The sequence below is a fragment of the Zalophus californianus genome, chromosome 15 (genome assembly GCF_009762305.2).
Source record: "Zalophus californianus isolate mZalCal1 chromosome 15, mZalCal1.pri.v2, whole genome shotgun sequence".
Lineage (NCBI taxonomy): Eukaryota > Metazoa > Chordata > Mammalia > Carnivora > Otariidae > Zalophus > Zalophus californianus.
In genome coordinates this window covers 8,903,920-8,915,715 of record NC_045609.1, presented here as the reverse complement: position 1 = coordinate 8,915,715, position 11,796 = coordinate 8,903,920, and the positions used below count along the sequence as shown (strand labels likewise).

The following is an 11,796-nucleotide window of genomic DNA, read 5'->3' as shown; positions in this document are numbered from 1 at the left end:
AAAATGTGATAAATACTTCTTCTAAAAAAAAAATGCTTCTTCTGACAGGATAGGACTTCATCCTGAATTTCTGAAATACTTGATCATTCCCTTCCCTGTTCTTCCTTCTTGAATAAACAAATGAAGTTAGTAAAATAAAAACAGCAGAGACTTAAGTAAATCAAACTTTTAAAAAATTTTAATTCATGAAATACATTGCAGTATGGATGTACGTTTGAATATGCATAGAAAACACATCTGGAAGGATACCTATTGTTCACGAGTTACCACGGGGGTATGGAGTTGGGTTAGGGTGAGGAGTGCCTTACTTTTAAATTCATATGCTTCTGTCTGTTTAAAATTTTACAATGAGAATTCATCACTTTTGTAATAAAATCAGAACAGAAATTTAAAATAAAAATAGTAACAATAAGTAAAAAGTAAACATCCATAGTAGTCTTTAGGCAGTGGCAGTGCAGAGAATCAAACCACAAGGCACACTTTTCCACTAATACTGTGGTGGTAAATATAACTGTAGATGATAATCAGAGAAACAACTTTAAAGAAGCCACTTTCATCAGCATCTCAACTTAAAAAGCCCCCCAGGGATAAGAGTCCTTAAGCAATAGACCCTTCAAGGTGGATATCCAAGCCAAAAGCAGGGCTTAAGTATTCCTGAAAGATCTACAGGAAAACATGTAAATCTGAAACCTTCAGGTAAAAGAAAAAGCTATCCAGAAGTAAGTTTGGAATACTAAAGGAGTTAACGAAAGGCCAGAAATTGGAGGTACAAGAACCACCCAGTCCAGACTCAAAACCAAATCACTGAAACCTTGGTAATCTATGGATGTAGAATGGGGACATCTATTTTACCCATTTTTTTAAATCATTTTTCCCAATTTCTCAATCTGCTTTCTGTCTCAATAATTTAAACCCCAAAACTCTGCAGTTTTAGTTGGAATAAAATTAATTAAATTTAGGTTAGGTTTATTCTTCTAGTTAAAAGACCAGAGAAACTTGAGACTAACGATTTTCCATTGTTCATTTTTTTCTCACAACTGTTTCTAGTTATGCAGTGAACATTTTGGGGAGATAACACTTCTGATTTCTCATGGGTCCCTAAAGTTCTATATTTAAAGAAATCCTTTCCCCCCTATTTTAGTTTTTTTCTCCTTTTATTGAAGTCATCATAGATGGCAGACTTTTTACTATTATGAACTTTTTCTTTCAACAAAAAGGATTCTTTAAGTGACTGTTAGGCTAATGATTAAATATCCTCATCAGAGTCAGAACTGGATAGGATCCATCTTTTGCAAGCTGCATAATTAAGAGCTTAACTAATATAATTTTGCACTCCTGAAAGAGCGTTCTTGACCTAGGGGTCAAAGGCTTATGCAGGATTATGCTTCCTGCATAAGTGAGCAATATGGGAAATATGACAAAATTTAATCAGAAAGTTATTATTATTTAAAGATTTTATTTATTTGAGAGAAAGTGAGGAAGGGGGGAGGGGCGGAGGGAGAGGGACAAGCATCAAGAGTCAAAACACTTAACTGAATGAACCACCCAAGTGCCCCTAATCAGAAAATTATAAATAGCAGAGATAAGGGGGATATAGTCATAATGGCCATACCATTTTTGAAAGGTGCATCTGGAATGTTTTTGTTTTCAAATGGATACACTATTTTAATTAAAAAAAAAAAGCCAAAAGATTCGTCACATTTAGCATGATGCCTGGTATACAGTAAACATTCAATAAAAATTGGTTCTATAATTTACAATAGGGGGCACGTGGGTGGCTCAGTTGGTTGAGCGTCTGCCTTCGGCTCAGGTCATGATCCCAGGGTCCTGGGATCGAGCCCCACGTCGGGCTCCCTGCTCTGCGGGAAGCCTGCTTCTCCCTCTCCCACTCGCCCTGCTTGTGTTCCCTCTCTCGCTGTATCTCTCTGTCAAATAAATAAATAAAATCTTGAAAAAAAATGGATTAAAACAATAAAAATATATGAGCCCAAAATGGTAAGAAAAGCTTAAAAGCAATTTCCTAGAGTATATATTTAAATAGAAAGTCGAAGCTCACAGAGAGCGGCAAGGGGCTCTGCATTTTCTGGATCTATCCTCTGGGCCCGCTCATAGTACTGAGCAGCTTGCCTCTCTTCTCCCTCCAGCTTGTAAACAAGCCCCAGGGCACATAACTGCACATCTGAAGCATCATGACCAAGTCTCTTCAGAGCCAGTTTCTTCAGAACACTTGTCAGTTTGGGACGGAGGGATGATTGGTCACTGATCTTTAAGGCCTCTAAATAATGGTGGATGGCAGTACTTTCTGACTTACAGTGAAATTCCTGAAAGCGGCCGTAGTAGTAGTGGATCTGATGTTTGTGATCATCAGTTATGTTCTCCAGATGAAGCACTTTCTGGAAAACTTCTTCAGCTTTATTACACTGGCCTGCCTCGACATACATGCTCGCCAGGGCTGTGTAGACAAAGGGGAACTTGAAGTCTCATTGCACAGCTACTTTGAAATGAAAGATAGCCATTGTAATAAGCCTGTCCATCCTCAGTTTATCCTCCCCTGTAGGTCTGTTGCCTGTGGCCTCCTTGATGTCGATCATTTGCGCCCGATAGCAAAGTCCCATCTGGTGATGCAGGAACGAAGACATTGGTGTCACCTTCAAGGCCTTTTTCAAAACTTCAAGAGCTTTGTCCCAGGAATTTTTTCTCCTGTAGAATTTGGCTGCATAACGAAGGACATGAGGTTGGGAGGATATTTGGTCCAGGATTTCTTCAATATACCTTTCCCCTTCATCTTCTGCTTGTACATCTTGAAGCTTCAGTGCCAGTAAAACCTTAATGTAGGTGTTACCTGGGTTCAGGGAGACAGCCTTCCTCAGCGGGCCCAGAGAAAAGCTCTTTATACACCCGTGTCTGTCAGTATCGTCCAGCCGGTACACTGTGATGGCATAACCGATGTTAAATTCTGGATTGTCAGGTTCCACTTCCAGAGCCTTCTCAAAAGCCACTTTTGCCCTGTGGTAATACTTTCCTCCAAATTTCAAGAGTGCCCACCCTTTCTCACAGTCAATCTCAGGCCTGTCCGACCTGTAGTCAGAAGGACTGGACAGTTTCTTACAGGTGGTCCCTATCTTGTCTAAATGCTTCTGAGCTTCCTTAAGCTGGTCCATGTGATAATACACCCAGGCATAGTTTCCCCAAGTGACCAGATGTCGCACTTCTTTGTCTGAGTGCTCTTGCTGGATTATGTGTTCTGCTTGTTCCAAGCATTCTAGGGCATCTTCATTTTGGCCTTTTAGATGTTTCACATAGGCCAATAGGTTATAAAGAGTAAGTCTGGATTCTGTGGTGACAGATTCAAGCTGCTGCCCAATTGTATCTTCCACATCAAACAGAATGTCTTCCTTAAGTAAATTCCATGTAAAGTGACATTCTAACTCCAACAGAATGGCCTTCAAGGGGTCCTTAGGAATTTCACTGTCAAAGATAAAATCCTTTTTATATTTTTGAAGAAATAAGTCCATTTTTAAACCTTAAACATTGTTCTCTGCTTAGCAACCAAATTGATCTTCTGTTGGAATTTCCAGTTGAAGCACTAGGCCCCTATAACTTTATATTAGTTTCCTCTGTGTACAGCTATATCCTAGAAATATTTCATTAAATTCTCATTATTTATTGCAAAACCAGTTCCACAAAGATGGCTGGGTATTGATTTCCTTTTGGCAGTCACTAACTGTGCCAAGTACCACTTATTTTTACAGAGAGAAATTTAAATGTTTTGTTTACTAGCCTTGAAAATTGAGTATCATAGATCTGTAAACAGTCAATAACAAACATCAAAATTCCACTTCTGTGTTATCAATAGGAAAGGAAAGAAGAATAGAAATAAGAAAAAGAAGTACACTGAAGGAGACACGGAAGCCATACCAATACATCATTTTTGCTGAGGGAGGAAGGAAACCCCACAGAGAGAAAAGGCCCAGAAACAGACAGGAACAGGTCTGTCAAGAGATGGGGAAAGCATTTTCGGTAGATAAAAAGGAGAGTAACAGATTTCAGAGAAGATAGGGAAAAGGCAAAAGGAGGCTAAGTAATAAGCTCAGTAGGTTTTTTTTTTTTTTTAAGATTTTATTCATTTGAGAGAGACAGAGAGGGCACACAAGCAGGGGGAGAGGCAGAGGGAGAGGGAGAAGCAGACTCCCCGCTGAGCAGGCAGCCCACCCCGCGGGGCTCCACCCCAGGACCCAGAGATCGTGACCCAAGCCGAAGGCAGACGCTTAACCATCTGAGCCACTGAGGTGCCCCAAGCTCAGTAGGTTTTGCTATAAAGCACTACCTCCTTTTGTCCTCTGGGGTTGTGGGCAAAAGTAGAGGCTAAGGGCTATTATGAACTTATCAGTGCCCTTAATATTTACTTCACAAATATTTGCCCAGCTCCCTTTGTGCGAGACCCAGTATAATTTCTGCAGAGCCCACTGGAAACAGGATCTCTGAAACTAGGAAGGTGAAGGGGAAAGGAAGGGAAAGGAAATATTTATTCATTATGGACAGCCTTCTATGTGCAAGATCTTATAAATAACCCTGGGGATGGAACCCTGAACGAGACACAGCCCTGCTTGTACAGAGCTTATAAGTAAATAGTCAATAACAACTCAGCATTCCAGCCAAGGTTCACGGAAGTGACCCGGACAGTGTACACAGTCCAATGCTGTGGACATCTCTGGCTTCGATTTGGTGAGGATCCCTTCTCTTGGATTTCATTTCTGGAACATCCTCTCCTCTACTATCGGTCCATGTGATTGGAGATGGGCGGTGCACCATTCACTCCGGTCTGGGAAAACACACGATATTCCAGCCATTCCCTGGTCCCAGTGATTTACTCAGAGATAGTCCAATTAAAATATCATTTTGCTGAAATGAGGCTTCGCTAGAAGTATGTCTCTTCCTTCTAAAAATTTTAAACTGGTAGAATATAGGTTTGGGTTTGCTGGTGGCCATCTTTCCAGACTTGAGGACGGCCTGCCTGAGAAGGAATCTAACAGAGCGGAAAACAGAGCTTCGACAGGAGGAAGGACAGAATGCCCAAGAGAGTGACTTAACAGCCTTGCCTGGATCACCCTGTCTACCCCTGAACTTCTCTTAAAGAAAGAAAGAACTCTTTCTTTGTTTAAGCTAGTTTGAATTAGGTTTCTACTATCTGCAATGGACAAAGTCTGGATTAATATTCCTAGTTTTATTTGTTTGTTTTGTTGATGGTGGTGGTGAGGCAGTCAGGAAGGACTTTCTAAATCTGCCACTGGCCGTAATTAAGAAATATACAGAAAAAAATTCCTTAAGGCTTCTCTCGAACAGAGAAGTGCCCTGCTTATGGGATGAACCGGGTACACTGTGTGTGAGAACATGCATGTATATTCCCCTTTCTACTGTACACAGGACCCCCACCCCCACATGTATTTGTATAAATGTTTATGGGCAGAAACATCAAAACATTTATCGACCACCTCGTCATCCGTGCCAGTTCTAGTTGTAGTGGATACAGTAGTGAGCAAGTAAGTTCGAAAAAGGCCCTTTCTTCATGGTAATTTCACTCTGGAAGAGGAAGGAGCCAAAGGAGTTGAAAGAAAAGAAATATGGAAACAAATCAATATGGAAACACAAATGGACAGCATGATTCCGGATAGTGAGGAGTGTTAAAAAGAAAAAAAAATCAGATTAATGGTATTAAGTGGTGGTGGTATGTGTGTGTGTGTGGGGGGGTACTTTAGTTAAGATTGTGAAGGAACAGCCCATGTAGAAAGGAGCAATTGAAACAGTAAGATCTCAGCAATGGAACAGAAGCAGCCCTCAAAGATCTGAGGGCAGAATGGTCTAAGCAACCGCTTCTCAACGAGGGTGCTTTTGCCGTCCCTCCCCCGAAACGTCTGGTAATGTCTGGAGACAACTGTAGTCATCGCACTGGAGGAATGCTACTGGCATCTACTGATCAAGGCCACGGATGCGGCTAAATATCTGACAGCGCACAGGGAGGCCCCACGCACCATGAGTTATCGAGCCCAAAATGTCAGTCATACTGAGGTTGAGAAACCCTGGTTTGGGCTGAGGAACCAGCAGGTGCAAAGGCCCTGAGGTGGGAACAGACTCGAAGTGTTCAGGGACCAGAAGGAAGGAAAGTAGGAAAGTGTATGTGATGCATAGTGAAGGGGAAGAGTGGGAGATGAGGCATGGTTGTAGCAGGGACAGAGGTGCAGGGCTTGCAGCCCATGACAAGGAGTATTAATTTTACTCTGGTTGTAATGGGAAACGACTACAGGGAGATTTTTAAGTAGGGAAATGAGAATGTTTGATACAGGCTTAAAAAAAAAATCCCTCTGGCTGCTCTGTGGAGAATAGACAATGGGGGTGGGAGCAAGAAAGGAAGTTGGGAATCTGATAGGGAAGTATTTATTCAACAAATAATTATCCAGAGAATTTATTCAGGGCACTGTTCAAAGTGTTGAGATACAGCAGTAAACAAAACAGGGGGAAAAAAAAAAAGCCCTGACTTCATGTATCTTACATTCTAATGAGGGGTCAGGGTGGGGAGGGTGTGCCATAAGAATATCCCAAAATAATTGAAAATATAGAGTATGTGAGATGGGTAGGAAGTAATAAGGAGAACAATAAAGCAGAAAAGGAGAAATGGGAGGCTGGCAGGGGGTCAAATAGGTGGTTAAAATTTAAATAGCATGGCTGAAGCAAATCTCCCTGAAAAAGACACGAAAGCAGCTGCTGAGGGGATCCAAGGGGAGTGGGAGCTAGCCAGTGCTGGGGTTGCAGTGGAGGTTTAGTGGGGTCTGGGTGGTTATGTCCGGGACAGAGCTGGCAGCTCTTTCCGATGGGTTGGGTGTGGGGTGGGCCAGAAGGAGAAGAGGGAACCCCGGGTAACGCTTACACTTTGACTTCAGGAACTGAGCGGGTAAGTCGAGAGGACTATTTGCAAATGTTAATTTTGAGATGTCGGATGAGACATGCAAGTCAAGAGGTCGTGTATGAAGTTGGATATTAATGAAGAAAATACTGGGGATGAAGAGAGTGAAGTTAGAACTAGGGATATAAAACGGGGAGTCACTGGCATGCACATCAACTTTAAAACCGTGAGTTCTAGAATGAAATGGTCAAAACGAAGCTGTACTACACTCCAGGTCAAGCAGAGTAGGAGCAGGAAAGGAGGCCAAGCACGAGCAATGAGTGAGGGAGCTGGAAAGCACTGGTGTCATGAGAAGAACCGGTATTGTTAAAACGTCCATACTACCCAAAGCAATCTAGAGATTTAATGCAGTTGCTACCCAAATACCAACAGTTTTCACAGAACTAGAGCAAATAATAAAATTTTTATGGAACTGCCAAAGACCCTGATCAGCCAAAGCAATAATTAAGGAAGAAGAACAAAGCTGGAGATACCACAAACCCAGATCTCAAGATTTACTACAAAGCTGTCGTCATCAAAACAGTCTGGCACTGGCACAAAAACAGAGATCAATGGAACAGGAAAGAGAGCTCAGAAATAAACGCACGCTTACATGGTCAATTACTCTTCAACAAAAGAGGTAAGAACATACAAAGGGAAAAAGTCTTTTCAACAAATGGTGCTGGGAAAACTGGACAGCTACTTGGAAAAGAATGAAGCTGGACCACTTTCTTATACTATACACAAAAACTCTTAGGGGCGCCTGGGTGGCTCAGTGGGTTGAATGACCGACTCTTCGTTTCGGCTCAGGTCACGATCTCAGGGTCGTGGGATCCAGCCCCGCATCCAGCTCTGCACTTAGCACAGAGTCTGTTGGAGATTCTGTCTCCCTCTGCACCTCCCCTCACTCACGCATTCACGCGCTCTCTCTCTCTAAATAAATAAATAAAATCTTCTAAAAAATTAAAAAAATAAACTCAAAATGGATTAAAAACCTAAATGTAAGACCTGAAACCATAAAACTCCTAGAAGAAAATATAGGCAGTAATTTCTTTGACGTTGGCCATAGAAACATTTTTCTAGACATGTCTCCTCAGGCGAGGGAAAAAAAGCAAAATTAAACTATTGGGACTACACCAAAATAAAAAATTTTGCACAGCAGAGGAAACCATCAACAAAATGACAAGGCAATCTACTGAATGGGAAGAGATATTTGCAAATGATAGGGGTTAATATCCAAAATATATAAAGAACTTATAGAACTCAATACCAAAAAACCCAAATAATCTGATTAAAAATGGGCAGAGAACTTGAAAAGACATTTTTCCAAAGAGGACATACAAATGGTCAAGAGACACATGAAAAGATGCTCAACACCACTAATCAGGGAAATGAGAACAGCAGAGTTTCCTGAAAAAACTTAAAATAGAATTACCATATGATCCACTACTGGGTATTTACCTAGAGAATATAAGAACACTAATTTTATTTATTTATTTATTTTTAAAGATTTTATTTATTTATTTGCCGGAGAGAGAGAAAGCATAAGCAGGGGGAGTGGCAGGCAGAGGAAGGAGAAGCAGGATCCCCACCGAGCAGAGAGCCTGACATGGGGCTCGATCCCAGGATCTGGGATCATGACCTGAGCCGAAAGCAGACACTTAACCAGCTGAGCCACGCAGGCGCCCCAGAACACTAATTTAAAGGGATACGTGCACCCCTATGTTTGTCACAGCATCATTTACAACAGCCAAATTATGGAAGCAGCCCAGGAGTCCATTGATAGATGAATGGATCAGGAAGATGGCGAGATACACAATGGAGTATTACTCAGCCATAAAAAAGAATGCAGTCTTGCCATTTACAACTACATGGATGGAGCTAGAGAGTATAATGCCAAATGAAATAAATTAGTGAAAGACAAATACCATATGATTTCACTCATATGTGGAATTTAAGAAACAAAACAAATGAAAGGAAAAGAGACCAACAAAAGACCAGACTCTTAAAACACAGAGGAGAAACTGGTGGTTGCCAGAGGGGAAGTGGATGAGGGGATGGGTGAAGTGGATTAAAAAAAAAAAAAAAAGGAAAAAAAGAAAAAATATCCATGATGTCCATGATGTCATGAAAGCCTAAGGAAGAAATATTTATTTCAGGAAGGACAGATGGCTATCAATATGTACAATGAGTCTAAGAGGTTGAAGAGATTACCGTTGGTGCTGTAGCAGAGCTGTGGGGGACCTTGATGAGCATTTTACTAGAAAGGCAGGGATGAAAACATTACTGGTTGGTGGGACAATGGGAGGTGAAAAAGTGGATATGGGGAATATAGGCCACTCTTTTCAAGGAATTTTACTATTAAGGGAATAGACAGAGCTCCATCTGGAAGGAGGCTGAGAGAACTGTCAAAAAAAGTTTTAATCATGAAATTGTTAATGATTTCATGATATGTCAGTGGGAATGATTCAGTATCAAGGGAAAGAATGATGCCTGCAGCAGAGAGGTGAGGATAATTGCAAGGAAGATGGAACATGAAGCAGAAGTGAAGCTCTACATTGTTAATACTCAAATATTTTAACTCCAGCCTCAAACTCGGAACCATGGTTGCCATGCCCTTCATCATCTGTCCCATGTCTACATCTCTAGCCTCATTTTGTACAATCTCCTCTTATTCATTGTGCTCCAGTCGTACTGGCCTTAAAAAAAAGTTTCTTTCCTCCGCCAAGTCTATCTACCTCAGGGCATTTGCACCTGCTTTTTACACCCTTACTCTGAACTCTTCCTAAGAGAATTCTAAGGATTACTTAGTCTCATAATTCTGATCTTGGCTCAAATGTCAGCTCTTCAAAGAGGGGTACCCCTGACCACTCTAGCTAATGCTGCACCCTCACCTTGCCAGTCCTCCTAAAGTCTGGTATATCTCATTTTCCTGTCCTGCATCACACTCATATCAATATTTGCTGGGAGCTGGGAAGGAGAAGAGTACTTTGAATCACATATGAGATTGAGGTTTTAATCTAATCTACTACTCCATGAATTGTTTTCCAACTTTTATAAAAACTAAATTTCATCCTTAATGACAATATTGTCTTTAGCACACATTTAAGATAATTTGTAGATTATTAATTTCAGTTTTATAATTTTCATATTTATTCTCACTCTCTCTGTGTGTATCACCTTTTAGTGATTGTAGGTTCTAAACCAGAGCTTGCCAACAGAACTTCCTGCCGTGACGGAAATGTTCTTATGTGTGCTGTGCAATATGATGGACACTAGCCACAAGTGACCACTGATCCCTTGAAATCTGACTAGGATGGCTGAAGAACTGAATTTTAAATTTTATTTACTTTTAATTAATTTGAATAACCACATATGACTCGTGGCTCCTGTATGAGACAGGACACAGGAGATACTGGGCCTGGCCAGCTTCCTAGAACAAAAGGCCTCCAGAACAACAGGTTAGAGCTCTCCTTTTAACTTAAAATTGTTTGATATTTTATTCAAGGTGAAGAGCTAAATTAAATGGCAAATCAAGATAGATTTGAAAAAACAACTTTATACATATGACCTGGGCTCACTGCTGATTTGGCTCAATAATGTAAATGCTGCACCATTTATAATATATGATCCAGAATCAATCAGATGAGCATTCAAAAAACAAAACAAAACAATCCCCCCACCATAAAAAAACAGAAGCTGCCATTCATCACTAGTTTACTGCATGCCAGGCAGTGTGCCAAGCACTTCCAAATTACATTTAATTTTTATAACATTTTATTATTTTCACAGTTGTATGGATGAGGACTGGGGGACAGAATTTAAATTACATGTCCGAGGTTACTCAGCTATGAAGTGGCCGAGCTCAGGTTCAAACCTGGTTCTGCCTGATTCAGAGTGCATAAAGCTAGTGTCTTTCAACCATAATGCTATTCTACCTCTTTAACATAAAAATTGGAAGTTGTTTTTTAGAATAGTTTACTTTAAAGTATAGGATATATGTAATGTATTTAAAATTCATTTTGCCTGGGGAGGACCTAAAAAGAAAATGTGAAGGGATTTTAGAGCAGCTTAAAGAACAGCTAAGAGGTCTGTTTGGCTGCCCATGGGGAAGGACAAGCCAGGTATTTAAAGGTCTCAGGTTAAAGTGATGGTTTCAAATATGAGCCCTCAATCAAAAGTCCCAACATTCTACATTATTGCGGTCATTTTAGATGGAGCCGCCTCTCACCAGGACTTGCGGTGCAGAGTGCTTGAGATAAGAAGTGGCAGAGGGATTTCTTTAAGGATGATTAGTGGCTCTCTCAAACAACGAAAGAGCTAGGTAAATATATATTAAAAGTGATCCAGGGGCACCTGGGTGGCTCAATTGGTTAAGCATCTGCCTTCAGCTCAGGTCATGATCGCAGGGTCCTGGGACTGAGCCCCGCATCGGGCTTCCTGCTCAGCGGAGACTCTGCTTCTCCCTCTCCCTCTGCCGCTCCCCCTGCTTGTACTCTCTCTCTCTCTCTGTCAAATAAATAAATACAATCTTTAAAAAATGATCTGAAGGAAGGGCATTGATCTTAGTTATCAAAGATACAATTATCATCAAAAGAAATGAATTAAAATACTTTATTCCTACAATCCAATAAAGACTTCCTCATATACCCTGATGACCTTCCAGCATACTTCTTCAACTTCTGATCTCTCCCCTGAACTCCAGACTTCAGGAGTTTTTAGTTCACATCTTCAATTAGAAGTTCAGTTGGCCTCTGAAATAAACATATCCAATACAGAAACCTGGACTCCTTGATCCTGTTCCTCCTCTCTTCCCCATCTTGTTTGACAAATAACCTAGGAGTAATCTTTGATCCCTC

General features: G+C 40.9%; 1 protein-coding gene across 1 annotated transcript; it reads right to left on the bottom strand.

Annotated features, from left to right (window-relative positions):
* Window positions 1–1,928: 1,928 nt before the first annotated feature.
* Window positions 1,929–3,515, bottom strand: LOC113920720 (interferon-induced protein with tetratricopeptide repeats 5-like). The gene is given in 1 exon segment (XM_035724320.1): window positions 1,929–3,515. A coding segment is annotated over 1 exon segment (1,482 nt). The 3' UTR covers window positions 1,929–2,033.
* Between the last annotated feature and the right edge of the window lie 8,281 nt (window positions 3,516–11,796).